Source organism: Oncorhynchus mykiss, chromosome 22 (genome assembly GCF_057628025.1).
Source record: "Oncorhynchus mykiss isolate SJ-2025 chromosome 22, ASM5762802v1, whole genome shotgun sequence".
Lineage (NCBI taxonomy): Eukaryota > Metazoa > Chordata > Actinopteri > Salmoniformes > Salmonidae > Oncorhynchus > Oncorhynchus mykiss.
In genome coordinates, this window is record NC_143043.1 from 7709801 (window position 1) to 7732104 (window position 22304).

Below are 22304 nucleotides of genomic sequence, written 5' to 3' on the forward strand. Positions count from 1 at the left end.
ATTCATAAAGGTCCCTTTTGCAACAGAAAACAAAATTACTTATTGGACACATTCAGGTAGTCCCTTTGTATTTCGGTCTGTTTTCTTCCATTTGGTGTGAATGACTATGACCCAAGGTTTTAAGTAGTGATGTGCACCGATATGGAAAATCTATATCAATATCAGCTGCTTTTTTCCAGAAACTATTGGCTTAAATAAATAACATTGAAACTGTGTACACTTCAATTTCACCGCTTTAGTGTCTAGAAAACTTCAAGCTGATTGCCCATTAGGGAAAGTGTGAATGATCTGAGAACCTACCCAACCAGTTTGAATACAATGTAACGCCCGTTGATGGCCCATCATCAGCCAGTTAAGTATGCTTCTTAGTTGAGAGGATTTTGTGTCTGGCACATGTATACCGTTTACATAATAGTGTAGGCATCCAGCAAGGATAAATCGATATCAACATATGCCTCGCTCATATCGATATCAAATTGAATTATCAATGTTGGTGCCCACCACTAGTTTCAAGTTTATAGTCATTGGCTCCTTTTAATTGTGGCTTTTGACTGAGTCGCTGGTTGGATTTCAAACATTGATGAAATTACATCAAGCATAATGACTAGGGCTGTCAACCTTAACATGTTAATAACATTACCAAGGACAATGTTCTTTACAAGTTAATAATGCATATAAAATGTTCTGCTGTAAAAAAAAATGGACACATGGACACTGCAGTCGGTGGCAGCTGCTGTTATGTAGTGCTTACTGTCTCTTAAACATAGAATACACGCGCAGCTTTGAGCAACAATTTTCAAGGAAAACGTACAGAAAGTTAAACCATAAACACATTCCCAGGCGTTTGTTTAGATAACAGCAAAAACATATTTGTACAGAAGTAGCTAGATATTTATGCTAATGCTATCTAACCAAACAAATGTTTATAATGCCATGGCTGAATGCCTATTGATATAACTATAACTTCCCACAATGATTGTAAATAAGAACAGGACATCCATTCCATTTAGCTTCTGTTTTTGTTGTAGTTCTCATGTCAAAGGTTTTAAGCAAATTATTCCAATTCTAGTAGTAGTAGCTTGGGACTAGTTCATGTTGAAGTAGCCTAGGCTAGATCTAATAGCTGTATTGCAGGAACTCAGACCTGGGGGACCTGTTGTTATTGTTTTCTGTGGAATTCATAACATTTTTAGACAGGTTCGAATGTTCTTTGTATCCTTAGAGCAAATAATTGTTTTCCTGTAGTCAACCCTTCAATCGGAAATTGGGAGAACACTCATTTAGAATGGCTGAAGCTTTAACAGTATGTGTTTGTGAACATTGATTGGCCTACTTAAACATTGGGAGTATTTCGTTTCTGATACAGATTATTTTGTGTTTCCGTCTCTTACAATCAAAGGATAGTATGCCTGTAACTCAATGCACTGCTTTTTCCAATGGAAAAATCTTTCTTTAGCACCAAATTTGAGCAAATTCTCAAATGTACTACAGAAAATCATGTGATTAATCGATTTATATATTTAAATCGTTTGACAGCCCTAATAATTACTGCAACTGAGCAATCAAGTTTGGAAAATAAATGACCTAGTTCATCAATTAAACACTTAGTCGTATCAAAAGGCAGTGTCCTGCAGGTCTTATCAAAGAAGCTTTAAAGACTATTGGAGTAACTTGGAACCACAATGGTAACAGAGTTTTCAAAGAGGACAAATCACCTACCTGGGGCCCAGCTCCTCCAACGACACCATCATACTGCAAAGAGAGCAACTAAACAGCTTAATATCAATGCACACTCAACCATCCATGTTGGAGGTGTAGATACAGTAGAGCTAAAGATGATCATGCAGAAGGATGGGTATGTTTATATCCAGACCCCTAACCCACACCCGTAGGCACTTCATGTAGATACAAAATAGTCAGATAGAAATAAGCAATATGCTAGAAGCTAAACCTTGCCAATTGATCTGCCAGGAATTTTGTTGTTGTAACATATTGCTGCTACTTTTTTTATTTTAACATTTTTTATTTAACCTTTATTTAACTAGGCAAGTCAGTTAAGAACAAATTCTTATTTACAATGACGGCTTATTACGGCCAAACCCCGGCAACGCTGGGCCAATAGTGCACCGTCCTATGAGACTTCCAATCACGGCCAGATGTGATACAGCCTGGATTCGAACCAGGTACTATAGTGATGCCTCTTGCACTGAGATGCAGTGCCTTAGACTGCTGCACCACTCGGGAGCCCAAGCCTTTCAGATAATATCCCAGCCTTTCAGATCATAACAAGTTTCTAGAGGGAATGGGGCAAGAGGGGTAGGGTCTAGAGGGGTGAGGGTCTAGAGGCGTAGGTTCTAGAGGTGTAGGGACTAGAGGGGCTAGTGTCTAGGTGGGTAGGGGCTATAGGGGTTGTTTCGGGAGGAGGCCTTACGCTGCTGGAGGTCTGGTAGATTATTTGTCCTGGTGGGCCGGGTGGGCCTGGTGGTCCAGGCTGTCCGTTTCCATCGCGACCAGTTTCGCCCTAAAAAACAGACCGTATAGAACATGAGCCTTTAGTGACAAAGAAATGCTGGCATAGAATCCATATGTTTCATGGGACTAGGTGGAAATTGCCCCTAATAACTGACACAGGGTCAGAGATTTTCTCATCCGCCTGATGATTAATTGCTAAACACATTGATTTCCTGGTAGCTAGTTCCATTTTTGGTACACAATATCTGCGTTGAATTGTCTTGCTTTAGGCATGTAATTGTCCTTTTATTATGTCCCTTGAATGACATTTTAATTCTAGGAAAACGTGAAAAAACTCACTCTTTCTCCTCTGTCCCCCTTTTGTCCCTGGAAAATGAAAGGGGAACCAAACAGAAAAACATACATTTGTGAGAAAAAGTCCATTATTTAGAAAAAGGATGTCCATAAATTCAATTTCAGTTCCTTCTCTGAGCTGACTTGCTGAAGATTGAACCCCAAACTTGTCCCCCACTTTGATTTTTAATCGTTGTCTTTGTGTGCAAAAACAGATGAAATCTAGATAGGCGTTCATCTTCAGCCCAGCTGCACCACAAACCAGTCACATGTAATCAGCTAATCATGACCTTCAGTCTGGAGGAGAAAAACCTGCACAACCAGAAGGTATCCAGGACCGACCTGAATTGGTGTTCCCAATTAACGCTAACTACATGGCTCAGAAACCTTATGTAGATATTTTGAGGAGGGGGGCTGGGATGCAGGTTCTGACATACATTAGGTCCAGGGAAACCGTCCAACCCTGGTCGGCCATCTCTTCCTTGTAGTCCTTCATTTCCCATCTCGCCAGGAGCACCAGGGATACCAGGCTTTCCCTAACGAGTGAAATACAAACCACAAGTTAAATTGAAACTGATCACACAAGGAATTAATGTTAGAATATTGAGATGGATTGCATTGTATTGGTGTCTAAACTTTTTATTTAATGATTTGTATTTTTTCTTGATGAAATTATATGAAATTATACCAAAGTAAAGCTCATACCGGTAGGCCAGGGATGCCAGTAGTACCCTGAAAGTGAACAGAATAAAGTGGAATCAGTGAGAGAATCTATTAAAATGGCAGAATCAAAACATACAGTATATATTGTAGCTAAAATTGAATGCCAGCTGCAGAGGACACCCACCTGTCGCCCGTCTGGCCCTCGGGCTCCAGGAACCCCATTGGCCACTCCCACACCAGAGCCTTCCATGTCATCCTTCACACACATAGGGATAGGAAGGAAGGAGACAGAGAGACAGAGGTCATGAGCTCATTAACTTTTTCCAGAAATTTGTGTGATAAACCTGGATTTTTTCGCATGGACTTACTCAGGAAACTGCCCTTTACAACAGAACCTTCAATCCAAAGAGAAAATTCAAGCGAACAACCTTGAATTTGGACAAACATATTATTACCAAAAATTGCCAAGGGCCACCCAGAAAAACAACAACCAGCAGAAAAAGCACAGAAAAAAAACTAAAAATACCACCAAACCTACAACTGAGAGCTACTTCCAAGGCCAAGAAGTAAGAGAAAGACTATAAGATACCTTACTATATAAAGACTCAAATGCTTAGTTAGGACAGGACAGACATCCTGGCAGCAACGTCCATTTTCATTGAGGTGCGAAGTGAGAGGTGTGAATGCCCTTGAATATAAATATGCCAGCTGAACACAATCCCAACCCAAATGAAGAGGCCTCACACCCTTATGCAGAGGCCATCAATGTGCAGTTCCCCACATAAAAAAATTATCATGCACGTAAAAAGTACAAAGACTAAGCCCCTCCAGAGACACAATTTGCTGACTGTTACAAGAATGGGAACGTAAGCAACCTCATATTCCACACAGACGAGCCCCTGGCATGGCACAGGACAATAAGAGCACACTAACCCTCTGTCATGAGAAAGGGTATTAACCCAGGGTGGAAACTCAGAATACTGCACATTGAGGACATCGAGACAGCCTGTACAAGTCTGGAATGGTAATGGTGAATGGAAACCTCAAACCTTTTTAGCAGGACTTTTACAAGATCAAAGAGAGAGCACAGTATGAGAATCTCACCCCTGGTGACGACCCCCCATCACGAACAAGAGAGATGACACCCCCTCCTCAGACAGATAAGCAACCCCAATAGGAGAGTCAGCACCCACAGCACTGCTCCTGCATTAATATTAGGGATAAATTCACCCAGCTGGAGATCGAGCTGGTAGAGCTCAAACAGCAATTCAACACATTACAGGCAGTACAGACCCCAACATACCAGCACAACAACCCCCCCTCAACCAGACCCAGAGAGCAGAAGATGGAGAGTAATGTCTGCACTCTGGACAGTGGTGACAAAATTCCAACAGGAGGGATAGGGAAAAACAGCCCAGCTGAAGGAGGAGGGGAGAGTGCTGAAGGAAGTGAGAAAGCTAAGGTGCGACAATGAACAACTCATGAGAGAGTAGGACTGTCCCCGGCTAAAAATAAATCTTGGTCTACCAAAAGTTGTCTTGTTCTTTTGCCAAAATGTTTAAGCATGTATTTTTCCATATATAGATTATGCTTTAAATTTACGGTTTGATGTGTCGTGACAATCATTCATCTGATCACTGTTATTTATTTTATCAACTAACAATGTTTAATTGTTACTCGATTAAATTAATCATGTAACAATTAACTAATTAGCAATTTGGGGCACCACGGGAAAAGTTGTTGAGGTTAAAACCTCTTCAGTCTACCCCCTACTTTTTCGAACATTCTGTTCAAAATCGCGCAACATTTCAGCGTCCTGCTACTCATGCCAGGAATATAGTATATGCATATGATTAGTATGTGTGGATAGAAAACACTCTGACGTTTCTGAAACTGGTTAAATAATGTCTGTGACTATAACAGAACGTGAACAGCAAGCGAAATCCCAAGAAAAACCTGGTCACAAAAACCACAGAAAAGTATTAATCCGCCAGTCTCTGAATTGTTTATTGCAAGCAAAAATATATAGCAGGGAGCTTGCAGTTCCTACAACTTCCACACGATGTCAAAAACGTCATTTTCATTGACAAAAATCCTTTGTGTAATGACAAATAGATCCTTCATTTCGTCCAGCATACAGCAATCGATTTTTTAAGAGAGACAAAGGACATCGTTTTCTTGAGTAGCTGCTATTGAATAAAGATCGCCCAGTGATCAATTTGATCGCTTATTAACGTTTACAAATAACTAAAGTTTGGTTACAAAAGTAGGTTGAAGTGTTTTGTCAAAGAATATAGGCAACTTATATAATTTTAAAAAATGACGTTGCGTGTTGGAAGGGAGCTTTTTTCCTGAACCAGACAGGCTATACAAATGGATATTTTGGGCATACATGGACGGATTTAATCGGGAAAAATACCCAATTGTGATGTTTATGGAACATATAGGAGTGCCAACAAAGAATATCATCAAAGGTAATGAATGTTTTATATTTTATTTCTGCGTTTTGTGTAGCGCCGGCTACCCTAATTATTTTGTTTACGTCCCCTTCAGGTATATTGGGGTGTTGCATGCTATCAGATAATAGCTTCTCATGCTTTCGCCGAAAAGCATTTTAAAAATCTGACTTGTTGGCTAGATTCACAACGAGTGTAGCTTTAATTCAATACCCTGCATGTGTGTTTTAATGAACGTTTGAGTTTTAACGAGTACATTTAGCATTTAGCGTAGCGCATTTGCATTTCCAGGTGTCTAGATGAGACATCTGCGTCTCAGGTAGGAGCAAGAAGTTAACGAGTTACTATCTCCCGACTTAAACTCTAAGGATATATAGGGATCTCGTACATCAATAACAGTCAATAATTAATTATTATTACCTCATATCAGTCTCTTCTGAATGTCGCATACTCCTTGATATCTGCAAGAACCCTAACCTCATTGATGAATCAGCAATACACAAATAGGTTTAATTATTTATTTACTAACTAACTCAATAATAATCTTAGTTTACGCCTTCACTATGAGGAAAAACTAAAGCATTCCAAAAACACACTAAGAAAAATTAAGGATCAGCATGTCAGAAAACAGCTCAATGTGATTGAAGAATCCATAGAATCAAATCCATTCTGGGAAATTTGGAACACACTAAACAAACGAGCTACCTATCCAAAAATGTAGATGTATGGATAAACCACTTCTCCAACTTTGTTGTCCATATAACAAAGAACCAAGAACAAAAACAAACCTTCACAAAATTATCCTCAACTCTAGGATCTTCCCCAATATTTGGAACCAAGATCTGGTCACCCCAATCCACAAAAGTGCAGACAAATTTGACCCCAATAATTATTGTGGAGTCTGTGTCAACAGTAATCTAAAAAAAATGTCTGCAGTATCAACAGCAGACTCCAAAATGTCCTCAGTGTCCTTACCAAAATACAGACCACGTATACACCCTGCGCACCAATTGACAAACAAACCAAAACAAAATCATCATCATCTCATGCTTTGTTGATTTTAAAGAAGCTTTTTACTCAATTTGGCATGGTTTTCTGTCCACAAACAACAAGTGTGTGGTTAATATTGGCAAAAAAAAACTCATTTATTTCCTTAGGGCCGCGGGGTGAGACAGGGACGCAGCTTGAGCCCCACACATGTCAACATGTATATCAATGAATTGTCGAGGGCACTAGATCAGTCTGCAGCACCCAGTCTCACCCAACTGGACTCGGAAATCAAATGTCTACTGTTTGTTGATGATCTGGTGCTTCTGTCCCAACCATGGTGGGTCTACAGTGGCACCTACGTCTTCTGCACAGATTCTGTCAGACTTGGGCTCTGATAGTGAATCTCAGTAAGCCCCAAAAAATGATCTGCCAAAACAAGACAATTTGCCAGGACAACAAATACAAATTCTATCTAGACACTGTTGCCCTAGAGCACACAAATAAGTATATCTACACCAGCCTAAACATCAACACCACAGGTTACTTCCACAAGGCTGTGAAAGATCTAAGAGACAAGGCAAGTAGAGCCTTCTATGCCATCAAAAGGAAAATAAAACTCAACGTTCCAATTACGATCTGGCTAAAAATACTTAAACCAGTTAAAGAACCCATTTCTCTATGGTTGTGAGGTCTGGGGTCTACTCACCAACCAATAATTCACAAAATGGGACAAACACCGAATTGGAATTCTGCAAAAATATACAACGCAAAACCCCAAACAATGCATGTAAAGCAGAATTAGGACTATACCCGCTAGTTATCAAAATCCAGAAAAGAGCTGTCAAATTCTATAACCACCTAAAAGGTTGCGATGCCTACACATTCCACCACAAAGGCCTCACCTACAAAGAGATTAACCTAAAGAAAAGCCCCCTCAGCTAGATGGTTCTGGGGCTCTGTTCAAACACAAACAGACCCCCATGCCAGCAACACAATTAGACACAACCAAATTATGAGAAAGCAACAAGATAACTATTTGACACACAAGAAAGAATCAACCAAAACACAGAGCAAATTGGAATGCTATCTGACCCTAAACAGAAAGTACACAGTGGCATAATACCTGACCACTGTGACTGACCCAAAATTAGAAAATACTTGACTGTGTACAGACTCATTGATCATAGCCTTGCTACTGAGTGAGGTCACCATAGGCAGACCTGTCTCTGAAGAGAAGACAGGATATGTGCCTACTGTCCACAAAATTAGGTGGAAAGTGAGCTGCACTTCTTAACCTCCTGCCAAATGTATAACCACATTAGAGCCACAAATGCTTTCGCCGACTGGTTGAGCACTGGTACACACTACCAAGTGTGCTATTTTTCAGATGTTGCCCTACCGGAGTTACACAGTAATAGTGTCACAGCTATTAGCTTCACGACATACATACTATGAAACTCCATTTGGGTCTTTGCGTGTCAAAAACATACAGTAGCGCTGTCAAAGCTGAAAAAAAGTCTGCAAAAAGTCTGCAAAAAGCAAATTTCATGTCCAGCACTGTAGGTGTGTGAAACAACTTTACCAGCATCATAGCATACCTATAGATTAATTGTTGTGACATATGAAATATGAGTGATAGTGTAATCAATGTGTAATAACTACGTACAATTTTTATGAATGCATTAAATGGTTTTGTGACGTGCAGTCATATTCAGGTCCTGATTGGTCAACAAGCTTATATGACACGTCAAATTGTGTTGTTATCTTTTTTGACACGCAAAGACCCAAATGGCGTTCCTTAGCAAAGACCCAAACGGTGTTCCATAGAAATCCTGGTTGAGAATGAAACAACGGAACAAATGACCAATGAAACAGGACAGCAAGTAAATTCAAGAAATAGGTTTAGATTATGTTTTACTGGTAAATACATAAATGGCAACAAAATAACTTTTTGGTCAGTGTTTGTTTGTGTGTGTGTAACCTTTATTTAACTAGGCAAGTCAGTTAAGAACAAATTCTGATTTACAATGACGGCCTACCCCGGCCAAACCCGGACGACGCCGGGCCAATTGTGCGCTACCAATCACAGCCGGATGTGATACAGCCTGGATTTGAACCAGGGACTGTAGTGATGCCTCTTACACTGAGATACAGTGCCTTAGACCACTGCGTCCATGTGTGTGTGTTAACTATTTAACTGTACTAGAATGCTTAAAAGGCAGCTAAAATTTTGAATATCGGTTATCGGCATTGTTTTTTTTTGTCAAGGAAAATATTGGTAATCGGTATCGGCCAAAAAATGTCATATCGGTGCATCACTACCAAAAACTATTGTTGAACTAAAACTGATCAATAAAATGTAAATATGAATGTTGATGCAGCAATCGTTTAACACTGGGTAATGTTTACAGCTCATTTGACAAGCTAGTGAGATTCTTGTGATACTTAGAAACACTCAGTTTTAACATTGGGCATTTGTAATCATGCATCGTAAAGACCATTGAGATAAGGAAACCCATCTCTCATGGGGACTCACAAAGCCAGCGTGATAGCTTGGTCCGGGGGGTCCTGGTGGCCCGGGTTGTCCCACTGGTCCCATTGGTCCAGGAAGGCCAGCCAATCCGCCCAGTCCTGGCTGACCAGGGATACCAGTCAATCCCTGTGCGCCCTGTGGAATAGGATGAAGGTCAAGATTAAAAAACAGTCATTATCATATTGATGAGCCATCCAATCCACACACTACACTCTTTGAAAAAAAGGGTTCAAAAAGGGTTCTTTGGCTGTCCCCATAGATAACTATTTTTAGTTCCAGGTAGAACCCTTTTTGGTTCAAGGTAGAACCCTTTTGAGTTCCATGTAGAACCCTCTGTGGAAATAAATATTTATTCGAAGGGTTCTCTTGGGGACAGCCAAACAATCCTTTTAGGTTCTAGATAGCGCCTTCTTTTCTAAGAGTGTACTAGTAGGACACACTTCACACAGGTATTAATCACATTGTAGGGCAATCTAAGCAACATTAGGAGAAACTGACCAACTGCAGATACAGTCATAGGACAGTTGAAATAGTCCCCTAGCCTGAAACATGACTTAGAGATCATTAGGACTGTCCCAGACAACAAAACCTTAGTCGGAAAAAGTTGTCTGTTCTTTCAATCAATCGATTAGTCAAAAATGCTAAATGTGTATTTTTCCATATATAGACACTATATATAGACAACTATATGCACTGAGTTTGTCTGACGCTTTAAGATAACTGTTTGATTAAATAATTAAGACACACAAATGAGTACAGCGAGTCCGACTACAATTGATTTGTGCCGGGCTGGGCTCAGACTTGCTGTGCTGTGTATTTTTATTTTTTACAGCGAGTGACTGTGTGACTAGCACCCGTTGTCTTTCCTCCCTGCTCAGGCGACCAGAGCAGAACATCGACAGTGTTTATTGCGCTGTCCATGTTACTGAAGCTGCCATATAATTACAGCGATTTCTGACTGAAAGTTCTGTTACTGAAATCACCCGAAATCCTTGCTCTCTTTAGTGACACATGTATGAATTGCATGCACGTGACCAATAGGCCCTGACCTATAGCATATCATAGTCACATCAATAAATTGGTTATATACTCCGAACACAATAACGCATGTGTCAGAAAAATTTAAAAACAGGTGCTGTTCAATTGCAATATACTGTAATTCTTCTGACCATTTGGAACAATGTAAACAACGCAAAATAAATTATATGCATACCAGAGAGCCTGTTGTAATGCCTTTTTTTGGAAAGTCTTTATTTCAGCAGACTAAAAAGAGTTGCATGTATTTGTGAATACAATTGCTGTCATGTAACGGTGTATTTATTGTTTACGCTAATTAGCCTATTCAAGGTCGCTTTGTTATTATATTTTAAAACTAAAATGCTTGATTGCATTTCAAATCATGAATGACTCGTACGCTGTGTGATGACGTGAACAAATGAATGATTGATTGATACAGTAGCCTATATAAATACTGAAATATAGGCCTAAATAAGTTACGGTATTTAGAAATAAACTGGATGCGGTCCAAGGCCTACAGCACGATGATGGTTAAATAATAATAATTATAATAATAAGAACAAGAAGGAAAAAGGAGTGTTAATATGACTATAAATATAATTTTTTGGACAACTTGAACAGTGTAAATAACACAAAATAACGTGTAAATAATAACAGAGAAGCTGTTAAAAAAAAAGTAAATCCTTTATCATAGCAAATCTTAAAAAGAGCCAAATTTGTGAAATTGTTTATGCAATCAGTAGGCTACACAAACAGGATTTGTCTTACTTCTGAAGATACAGTGCATTCGGAAAGTACTCAGACCCCTTCCCTGTATGTACATTTTGTTACATTTCAGCTTTATTTTACAATGGATAATACAATGATACAATGGATCCCCAAGAACACAGTGGGCTCCGTCATATTATATATATATATATATGTATATATATATATATATATATATATATATATATATATATATATATGTCTTTTTTTGGTGTTAACCTTTATTTAACTAGGCAAGTCAGTTAAGAAGGCTAGGCAGAATACTGCCCCCTTTGGAGGAATTGCGTGCCCATAGTAAACTGAAAGAAAATCTGTCAAAAATTGCTAATATATGCATATAATTATTATTGGATAGAAAACACTCTAAAGCTTCTAAAACCATTGGAATTATGTCTGTAAGTATAGCAGAACTCACAGGGCAGGCATTCTTCCAAACTAGTTTTGTGGTCATGAAAGTTGGGGGAACTTTGACATGATCTCCCCCACCCTTCCCAACCAGCTATGGATCTGGGGACACTTTCTATGTCTTCCACTAGATGTCCTCATTCAGTAGAGCGTTTAATCGTTCAAATCCCGCGAGAATTGGCCCTATGGGAGTGAATTGAGTGAGTGCCGCGAGAAAATACCTGTGCGTTAGGGCGCGAATTGGTCCCAGCCATTCCTTTGTTCCAGCACTCCGGAGGAGAACTAACAATGACCGGTTGAATTGAAAATTGTTTTGTATGTTTAGAACATCCTAAAGCTTGATTCTGCACTTAGTTTGACCTGTTTAGTCAACATATAATATGTAATTTTGAAGTTTTGATACGCAACTTTTCCGGACCAGAGGACATTTTGGGTGCATTTCAGCTGATATTGTTAGCAGATGCTAATACAAAGACACAAGACTTGAAACCAAACAATGTTTTGGGTAAGTATGAACCCTTCCAGTACATTCTGAACGAAGACCATCAAAGGTAAGGGAATATTTATGCTGAAATTGTGTGTTTCTGTTGACTCCAACATAGCGGAGAAATATTGCTTATATCTGAGCGCCGTCTCAGAATATTGAATAGTGAGCGATTTCTGTAACGTTAAAAAGAAATGTAACAAAGCGATTGCATTAAGAAGCAGTGTATCTTTCTAACTATATGTAGAACATGTATATTTAGTCAATGTTTATGATGTCTATTTACGTTATCTTGCGGCGCTACCTATATTTTCTGCAGACATTTTTGAGTATTTTCTGAACATGAATTCAATGTAAATGGACATTTATGGATATAAATGGCATATTATTGAAAAAAAAAGAAAAAAGTACTGTGTAACATGTCCTATTACTGTCATCTGATGAAGATTTTCAAAAGGTTAGTGAATGATTTATTTTTTAATCCTGCTTTTATAATTTTATATTTTCTGGGACAAAATGGCTGCCTCTTGTCTTCGTTTCGGTGGTGGTCTAATATAAATATGTGGTGTGTTTTCGCCGTAAAACATTTAACAAATCTGACATGCTGGGTAGATGAACAAGATGTTTATCTTTCATTTGAGGTATTGGACTTGTTAATGTGTGGAGGTTAAATATTTCTAAGAATATTTTTGCGTTCCATGCGCCACGTTCCAGCTGAACGTGGGAGGGGTCGTTCCCAAAAGGGAACCCTAACCCGTCATCAGGTTAAGAACACATGACGGCCTACCCCGGCCAAAACCAGACGATGCCGGGCCAAATGTGTGCCACCCAATGGGACTCCCAATCATGACCCTATGTGATGCACCCTGGATTTGAACCAGGTACTGCAGTGTCGCCTCTTGCACTGAGACGCAGTGTCTTAGACCACTCGGGAGAACATTCTTAATTGGAAGAAGTTTGGAACCACGAAGACTCTTCCTAGAGCTGGCTGCACGGCCAAACTGAGCAATTGGGGGAGAAGGGCCTTTTCAAAATCCTAAAAGGTTGCGATGCCCACACATTCCACCACAAAGCCCTCACCTACAAAGAGATTAACCTAGAGAAAAGTCCCCTCAGCCAGATGGTTCTGGGGCTCTGTCCAGAGTTCCTCTGTGGAGATGGGAGAACCTTCCAGAAGAACAACCATCACTGCAGCACTCCACCAATCAGGCCTTTATGGCCAATCAGGCCACTCCTAAGTAAAAAGGCACGTGACAGCCCACTTGGAGTTTGCCAAAAGGCACTTAAGGAACTCTCAGACCATGAGAAACAAGATTATCTGGTTTGAAGAAACCAAGATTGAACTCTTTGGCCTGAATGACAAGCGTCAAGTCTGGAGAAAACCTGGCACCATCCCTATGGTGAAGCGTGGTGTTGGCAGCATCATGCTGTGGGAGGGCAGGGACTGGGAGAGTAGTCGGATTGAGGGAAAGATGAATGGAGAAAAGTACAGATATCCTTGATGAAAACCTGCTCCAGAGCGCTCAGGACCTCAGACTGGGGCAAAGGTTCACCTTCCAACAGGACAACGACCGTAAGCACACAGCCAAGACAACGCAGGAGTGGCTTCGGGACAAGTCTCTGAATGTCCTTGAGTGGCCCAGCCAGAACCCGTAATTAAACTTGATCGAACATCTCTTAAGAGACCTGAAAATAGCTGTGCAGCGATGAACCCCATCCAACCTGACAGAGTTTAACAGGATCTGCAGAGAATGGGAGAAACTCCCCAAATACAGGTGTGCCAAGCTTGTAGCGTCATATTCAAGAATACTCTAAGCTGTAATCGCTGCCAAAGGTGCTTCAAAAAAGTACTGAGTAAATGTTCTGTACTGAGGAGTGGCTTCCATCTGGCCACTCTACCATAAAGGCCTGATTGGTCGAGTGCTACAGAGACGGTTGGGCTTCTGGAAGTATCTCCTGTCTCAACAGAGGATCTGTGGAGGTCTGTCAGAGTGAACATCAGGTTCTTGTTCACCTCCCTGACCCAAGCCCTTCTCCCCAATTGTTCAGTTTGGCCAGCTATAGGAAGAGTCTTGGTGGTTCCAAACTTCTTCCATTTAAGGATGATGGAGGCAAATGTGTTCTTGTGGACCTTGTAGAAAGGAGCCCTTGTAGAACACTGTATGTTTTCAAATCTGACTTCTGTGTTTTCAATGGAGTCTTTGACAAGGTAAAGTAAAAGGCTCGGTACCCACCTTTGCGCCAACTGCTCCCGGAAGACCGAGTTCACCTGGGTCACCCTGTAGAGGGGGAATTTTTAAATATTTTAATTTCACCTTTATTTAACCAGGTAGGCCAGTTGAGAACAAGTTCTCATTTACAACTGCAACCTGGCCAAGATAAAGCAGTGTGACAAAAACAACAACACAGATTTACACATGGGATAAACAAACGCACAGTCAACAACACAATAGAAAAATCTGTATCCAGTGTGTGCAAATGAAGTAAGGAGGTAAGGCAATAAATAGGCCAATAGTGGTGAAGTAATTACAATTTAGCAATTAACACTGGAGTGATAGATTTGCAGATGAGGATCTGCAAGTAGAAATACTGGTGTGCAAAAGAGCAGAAAAACAAATATGGGATGAGGTAGGTAGTTGGTTGGATGGGCTATTTACAGATGGGCTGTGTACAGCTGCAGCAATCGGTAAGCTGCTCTGACAGCTGATGCTTAAAGTTAGTGAGGGAGATATGAGTCTCCAACTTCAGTGATTTTTGCAATTCGCTCCAGTCATTGGCAGCAGAGAACTGGAAGGAAAGGAGGCCAAATAAGGTGTTGGCTGTGGGGATGACCAGTGAAATATACCTGCTGGAGTGCGTGCTACGGGTGGGTGTTACTATGGTGACCAGTGAGCTGACATAAGATGGAGCTATACCTAGTAAAGACTTATAGATAACCTGGAGCCAGTGGGTTTGGCAACGAATATGCAGGGAGGACCAGCCAACGAAAGCATACAGGTCGCAGTGGTGGGTAGTATATGGGGCTTTGGTGATAAAACGGATGGCACTGTGATAGACTGCATCCAATTTGCTGAGTAGAGAGTTGGAGGCTATTTTGTAAATGACATCGCCAAAGTCAAGGATAGGTAGGATAGTCAGTTTTAAGAGGGTATGTTTGGCAGCATGAGTGAAGGAGGCTTTGTTGCGAAATAGGAAGCAGATTCTAGATTTAATTTTGGATTGGAGATGCTTAATATGAGTCTGGAAGGAGAGCTTACAGTCTAGCCAGACATCTAGGTATTTGTATTTGTCCACATATTCTAAGTCAGAACCGTCCAGAGTAGTGATGCTAATCGGGCAGGGGGGTGCGGGCAGCGATCAGTTAAAGAGCATGCATTTAACTTTACTTGTATTCAAGAGAAGTTGGAGGCCACGGAAGGAGTGCTGTATGGCATTGAAGCTCGTTTGGAGGTTTGTTAACACAGTGTCCAAAGAAGGGCCAGATGTATTCAGAATGGTGTCATCTGCGTAGAGGTGGAGCAAGAAATCACCCCCTGCATGCGATGCAAGTGCAGTACGCCACAGGATGTTTTGTGCTGGTCAAGGGGAGTCAAGTCTGGAATGAACCAAGGGCTATATCTGTTCTTAGTTCAACATTTTTTGAAAGGGTCATGCTTATTTAAGATGGTGAGGAAAGCACTTTTAAATAACAACCAGGCATTCTCTACTGACGGGATGAGGTCAATATCCTTCCAGGATACCTGAGCCAGGTCGATTAGCAAGGCCTGCGTGCAGAAGTGTTTTAGGGAGCATTTGACAGTGATGAGTGGTGGTCGTTTGACCGCGGACCCATTACGGACGCAGGCAATGAGGCAGTGATCGCTGAGATCCTGGTTGAAAACAGCAGAGGTGTATTTCGAGGGCAAGTTGGTCAGGATGATATCTATGAGCGTGCCCATGTTTACGGATGTGGGGTTGTACCTGATAGGTTCATTGATCATTTGTGTGAGATTGAGGGCATCTAGTTTAGATTGTAGGATGGCCGGGGTGTTAAGCATATTCCAGTTTAGGTCACCTAACAGTACGAACTCTGACGATAGATGGGGGGGCAATCAATTCACATATGGTGTCCAGGGCACAGCTGGGAGCTGAGGGGGGTCTATAACAAGCATTAATAGTGAGGGACTTTTTCTGGAGAGATGGATTTTTAAAAGTAGAAGCTCAAACTGTTTGGGCATAGACCTGGATAGTATTACAGAACTCTGCAGGCTATCTCCACAGTAGATTGCAACTCCGAATGTAGAGGTGATCAACTTGAATTGATCCCATTCAAATCCCATAGGTACTTATCTTCAGAAAACAATCAATGATGCCATTTGGTAATGACACAAGAAGCCATGATGAAGAGATGGAAAGAACTTGATCGTTAGAATCATTTGTGTTTTTTCAGTCACCTTCTCTCCCCTGGCCCCTGCAACTGCTGGGCGACCATCAGTACCAGGTGGGCCGGGTAACCCCTACAAAGCACAAGTTTAGGACTTAATATTATGTTTATTAACTTAATCATCATCATAATCATTACACTTTGCACACTGTCAGCAGTGTGGTGGGTCAATTGATTACTCATATGGTCCTTTCACTGCAGATAGGTCACCTTCCCTCTTACATGATGATAAAGCACAGCACATCCATTCCAAATAATCATGGATAAAAACACAATCAAACGCTTATGACTATTATGGTTCCACTGTGGTATGTTACATGAAAGGCAAACAAACGGAGAGAAGGGTCCATCTCCATAGGACCTACCGGTTGACCAGGGGCACCATCTTGTCCTGGGGGACCTTGGGGGCCAAACGAGCTAGAGAGCCCTGTACCAACAACGGCAGGACCTGGGGCCCCGGGGAGTCCAGGAGGGCCAGGCAAACCAGGCAGTCCCTACCACCCCAGAAAATACATCACGAATCATGACTATTGCATATTTCATTTTAGCCCATTCAACTCCTCTCCTCCTCCTGCAACTGTTCTCCTACAACTGTTGCTGCAAAAAAATATGTACAATTCTCAGTCAATTTAGTCAAATAAAAATAAACTAATTAATACATTTTTGTCAGAGTGAACTGCTGACGGAAATCCATGAACCCTAGTTTGTAATAGTTTCAGCTTGACATCGGCTAAGTAAATCAAGGCCTTTCCAAATTCCTTCAAATGCATTTCACAGCTCAAGACGGGATCCAATTTGAGGTAGGACGCTGTGCGCTCCTTGAGTTGGATGTTTTGTCAGGCGAATACATAAAACAATATGTACAGAGTTTGGGTTGTTTATACAGGTGTAGTGGAGCCCTAACAACGCTCTGGGATGAAGTTTCCCCTAGGTGCAGATCTAGGATCAGCTTCCCTTCCTCCAATCCTAATCTTAACCATTAGTTGGGAAAATGCAAAAAAATACCAAAGACCAGCATCTAGGGGCAAATTGACCCTACACTCCTAACAACTGCACCTGAACCAGTGTTGGATGACAAGGCAATATATGGCCCTTTTGCTTATAGAGTGGAGCCAATATAAGAAAAGTGGGCCTACCCGAAGAGCCTCCAAGTCAGGGAACCCAGAGCCTTCCATGTCCACAAAGGTCTGAAACAAAGAAGGTGAAATAGCTCACAGACGTCATAGAAGTCATGTGCTCCACAACTACAGTAGCTCTCTTGGCCCCTTCTTCCCATCTGAAATAATTTAGCTAAAATATGATTTGTTGATCTCAACTGACAATTTTTGGTATCAACAACCCTGTTGTGTTGGTTTCAGTGTCCTTTGCTAGCTGCAAGTGGTTGTAGAAAATACATAACTAGAACAAATGACTGAGGTCAATGTGGACTCACCGGCCGGTCATGACTGGATGGCGCTGGGAGTCCTGGGGGTCCGGGAGGTCCACTGGGGCCCGGCTGGCCCTCACCACGGTCACCCTGTGGAGCAGACACACATGAACGATTGACTGCATTAGTAATTAGCTAGTAATTGCCCTAAGGGGACAAATAAACTTGTATTGAATAACCTAGCCATGGGCGGCGCACCGAATGGCAGCCTATTCCCTTCATAGTGCACTACTTTTGACTAGAGCCCAAGTAGCGTACTATAAAGGGAATAGGGTGCAATTTGGGACACAAACAAGGGGTACATCTCAATATGGTCATGTGTTTATTTACACAAGATCTGAAGCAGTGTTTGAAACATTTCAATCAATAATCAATTGGAAGGCAATCCAAGGATAACAGACTGCAACTGATGACTGCTGCATAATGCATAGCCTGGTCCCAGATCTGTTTGTGTTTTCTTGATAACTCCTATGTTCAGTGTCTTGCCAAACGACCATAAGAGTTGGTTATACAGCACAAAATTATCTGGGACCAGGTTACATTATGCCAGCTTCTTAAAACAACAATGTCATGCCATGACAGCATTTAGTACCTTCTCTCCTTTGAGCCCAGAGTCTCCTGGGGTTCCAGGGAAGCCTGGCGGTCCAACAAGGCCCTGGGTAAGAGACAGACCAGAGAGCTGACTAGTATCTTGAAAAATACAAGTACTGGCACTTAAAGATGCTAAACCTAAGCTGTGTTTGAATACCCATAATAACATACTGTATACTACATATTTAATGAGTATATACTACATAATATTAGCTAATTTTAGTATACTGTAAACGAGCGTTATCCCTTCAGTTGAGCGTACTAGCGTCTACCGGAAGTTGATGCTGTTGCTATGCAACCTCTTGCTAGCTTGTTAGCATAACAAATAACTAGCTAGACATCTTAGGATTTCGGGTGTGTTCCTAAATTCAAATCTGGAGTGCCAGAGTGCGCTCATAAATTCAGAGCATTGTCAGATTGTCAGCTCGTAAATTCAGAGCGTTTCGCTTTCGGAGCATTCAGAGCACACACTGGACGCTCTGGCCGAGGAGTAGGGTTGAACAGAGCGTTCTGACCTCATAACAGCAGTCAAGCACCCAAGCTAACTGGCTAACTTGCTAACTACTGTACTTCCAGATACAAATGAGAGAACACCTCTCTCTAACCATTTTACTCACCCTAGCAGAGCTGGTTAGGTTGTTTTCATGTCATCCAGAGCATTAGTGACTAACTGTGCTGCTGGCAAAAATGTAATTCCGCTTTTTTGCAACTTACTTGAGAACCATCTTCACCAGGATCACCCTGTGAAGAGGATGAAAATAAAACATAAATAAAAGTATGGTCTACGACACTGATCAAAAAGGAAATAATTTAAAACTTGAAGACACAACAGGTTAATTGCAACCACTGTTGACCACCATTTTATCTCCAGGTGTTAAACCATCAATACGCACTAAGATCACCCGCACAGGTTGTACAGGTTATATGAATGGAAAACTCATGGTAGTACACGCATTACTTTATATTTTCCAATTTATGCAATCCATTAATTACAACTTGTCTAATAAAGTATGGCTATTTATTATCAAGAAGAGAAAAAAATATATCCTGGTCTAAGATGTCACTAAATAATTAAGTTATACCTGTTAGTTGCACTTGGCCATAAACGCTAAGCACTATTCCAGGTAGAAGTTGTCCATAGGCACAGATATAGGATTACCCATAAGGCTTAAATCATCCTACTGTGGCCACGTTCCGATTCTCAATACTTCTCCCGAAGTGACCATGAGAGCTGTAACCTTCCGAAGCGTTCGAGGTTAGGTTGGACACAGTAGGATGTTTTCCCTCTAATGGATTTAATAATGGTTGAAACTCCATTGGGCCAATGTTTACCCCAATCCAATGCTTTTAAATCCATGACGGGGAGCGTGCAAGTGCAGTGGGATAAATATGGAGAATCACATCACGGCTGACTGAATAACTTTCTTATTGATTGCCCTCTGCTGGTATTGAGGTGGAAGGTCAGGGCAGGCAACTCACAGGCTCTCCGTCGGCTCCTGCGGGCCCCTCAGGGCCTGCAGGTCCCGGAGTTCCAGCTGGTCCTCTGGGACCCGCAACCGTCTGAATCACGGAGCTGTCGCCACGTGATACCACCTCAGCCGCGGGCCCCGGGGAGCCTGGTGGTCCGGGGGGACCAGCGGGGCCGGGGTCGCCCTTCGACCCAGGGTATCCGAAGCCTGCTTTTCCCTACAGAGACAATAGGACATTCAAAAAGTTATACATCTTTATTGTTTCCAAAGAATACCCTCTTGGTATGGAGACGGGAAAGCATTATGTTAGCTTCAGGAACAACCTTTAAAAATAAAACTGGTTGTGTTGTTCATAACAATATGGGTAGAGTAATTAGTACATCATGCTGCACATACTAGATGTAAATGTGACTTTAAATAAAGATAGTAAAGAAGATGATAATGGTGGGAGTTGTCATCATTTGTTGCAGTTCAGAAGGTGAACTAATTTCAACATTCAGTCACTACATCTTGATCAAAATGCATTGACTGATCATAATGAGATTATATCAAAAGTTATGGAGGAGACCGATAATAAAATACAAAAGACCCGCACATGAACACGACAATTGGAGTGCCATTCATTATTATCAGGTTAAGAAGTAGTGTACACACACATCCAGTAACTTGCAGGTGCACGGTACAACAAGTAAAGTCAGAAATACTTTAATTTTATTTAACCTTAATTTAACTAGGCAAGTCAGTTAAGAACAAATTCTTATTATCAATGACGGCCTACACCGGCCAAACCAATTGTGCACCGCCCCATGGTATCTCCCAATCACGGCCGGTTGTGATACAGCCTGGATTAGAACCAGGTAAAAAAAATCCCGACACCTGCTTTCTGTTGAATGCCCGTGCAGTTTTATTGTGCAACGTTTTGACATTAAGGTCTTCGACCAGACAATAAATAATAAACCTGAGGGAGCATTCAACTGTATTTGGGACCACAACAAGGTGATAATAATAGATAATTTGAACATACCTTCATTCCCTTTTCTCCAGGCACTCCCTGCAGGAAAAAGCATAAAATAACATTTTAGTATCTACGTATGTATATGACCAAACAATTTTGGTGTGTTTGAGAGCAATAAGACGTATGGGTGCAGGCTTCACCTGGTCCCTATATGAGTTCTTTCAAAAAGCATCCTTCCACATCTAGCAAGTGTTGTGACATTGAGCATTGAGAATAAGTGGTTAAGAAATAACATATACACTGAATATAACAAACATTAGGAACACCATCCTAGTATTGTTTTCTTGCCCTTAGAAAAGCCTCAATTCATTGGGGAATGGACTCCACAAGGTGTCGAAAGTGTTCCACAAGAATGCTGTCCCATGTTGACTCCAATGCTTCCCACAGTTGTGTCAAGTTGGCTGGATGTCCATTGGGTGGTGAACCATTCTTGATACACATATGAAAAACCCAGGAGTGTTGCAGTTCTTGACACAAACCAGTGCGGTTGGCACCTACTACCATATCCCATTCAATGGCACTTAAACATTTTTTCTTGCCCACATGCACAAACAATGTCTCAATTGTCTCAAGGCTCAAAAATCCTTCATTAATTAACCTCTACAGGTTCGGTGTCCTCCCCACGGTATAGTTGAGCTAACATAGACTAATGTGATTAACATGAGTTTGTAAGTAACAAAACATTTTCCCAGGACATAAGCATATATGATATGGGCAGAAAGCTTAAATTCTTCTTAAACTAACTGCACTGTCCAATTTAAAGTAGCTATTACAGTGAAATAATACCATGCTATTGTTTGAGGAGAGTGCACAATTATGAACTTGAACAACATTTTGAACATATGCAATGGTTCATTGGATCAGTCTAAAACTTTTAACATACACTGCTTCCATCTATTGGGCAAAATCTACATTATGCCTGTGCTGGAATGATACATTATGGCCTTTCTCTTGCATTTCAAAGATGGTACAAATAAATAAAATAAAAAAATGTCTTCTTTGAATGATCTTTTACCAGATCATATGTGTTATATTCTCCTACATTAATTCAACATTTCCAAAAACTTAAGTGTTTCCTTTCAAATGGTATCAGTCATATGCATATCCTTGTTTCAGTTCCTGAGCTACAGGCAGTTAGATATGTCATTTTGGGTGATAATTGAAAAAAAGGATCAGATCCCTAACCTGTCTCCTCCTATTCCTCTACACTGATTGAAGTGGATTTAACAAGTGACATCAATAAGGGATCAGAGCTTTCA

At 41.0% G+C, this 22304-nt stretch overlaps 1 protein-coding gene across 9 annotated transcripts in view; it reads right to left on the bottom strand.

Moving 5' to 3' along the window:
- The window catches only part of LOC110501280 (collagen alpha-1(XVIII) chain), a 177229-nt gene that overhangs the window by 29097 nt on the left and 125828 nt on the right, over positions 1-22304 (bottom strand). For all 9 annotated transcript variants that reach the window (XM_090215271.1, XM_090215270.1, XM_021578715.3 and 6 more), the window contains 16 exons: positions 21055-21081; positions 20041-20247; positions 19276-19302; positions 18563-18625; positions 17977-18060; positions 17681-17731; positions 16910-17038; positions 16555-16617; positions 14356-14400; positions 9451-9582; positions 3653-3724; positions 3511-3537; positions 3243-3341; positions 2812-2838; positions 2432-2521; positions 1720-1752 (listed from right to left, as the gene is read on the bottom strand). In XM_090215271.1, coding sequence (XP_090071397.1) covers positions 1720-1752; positions 2432-2521; positions 2812-2838; positions 3243-3341; positions 3511-3537; positions 3653-3724; positions 9451-9582; positions 14356-14400; positions 16555-16617; positions 16910-17038; positions 17681-17731; positions 17977-18060; positions 18563-18625; positions 19276-19302; positions 20041-20247; positions 21055-21081 — 1176 coding nt within the window. The remainder of the gene's footprint in view (positions 1-1719; positions 1753-2431; positions 2522-2811; positions 2839-3242; positions 3342-3510; positions 3538-3652; positions 3725-9450; positions 9583-14355; positions 14401-16554; positions 16618-16909; positions 17039-17680; positions 17732-17976; positions 18061-18562; positions 18626-19275; positions 19303-20040; positions 20248-21054; positions 21082-22304) is intronic.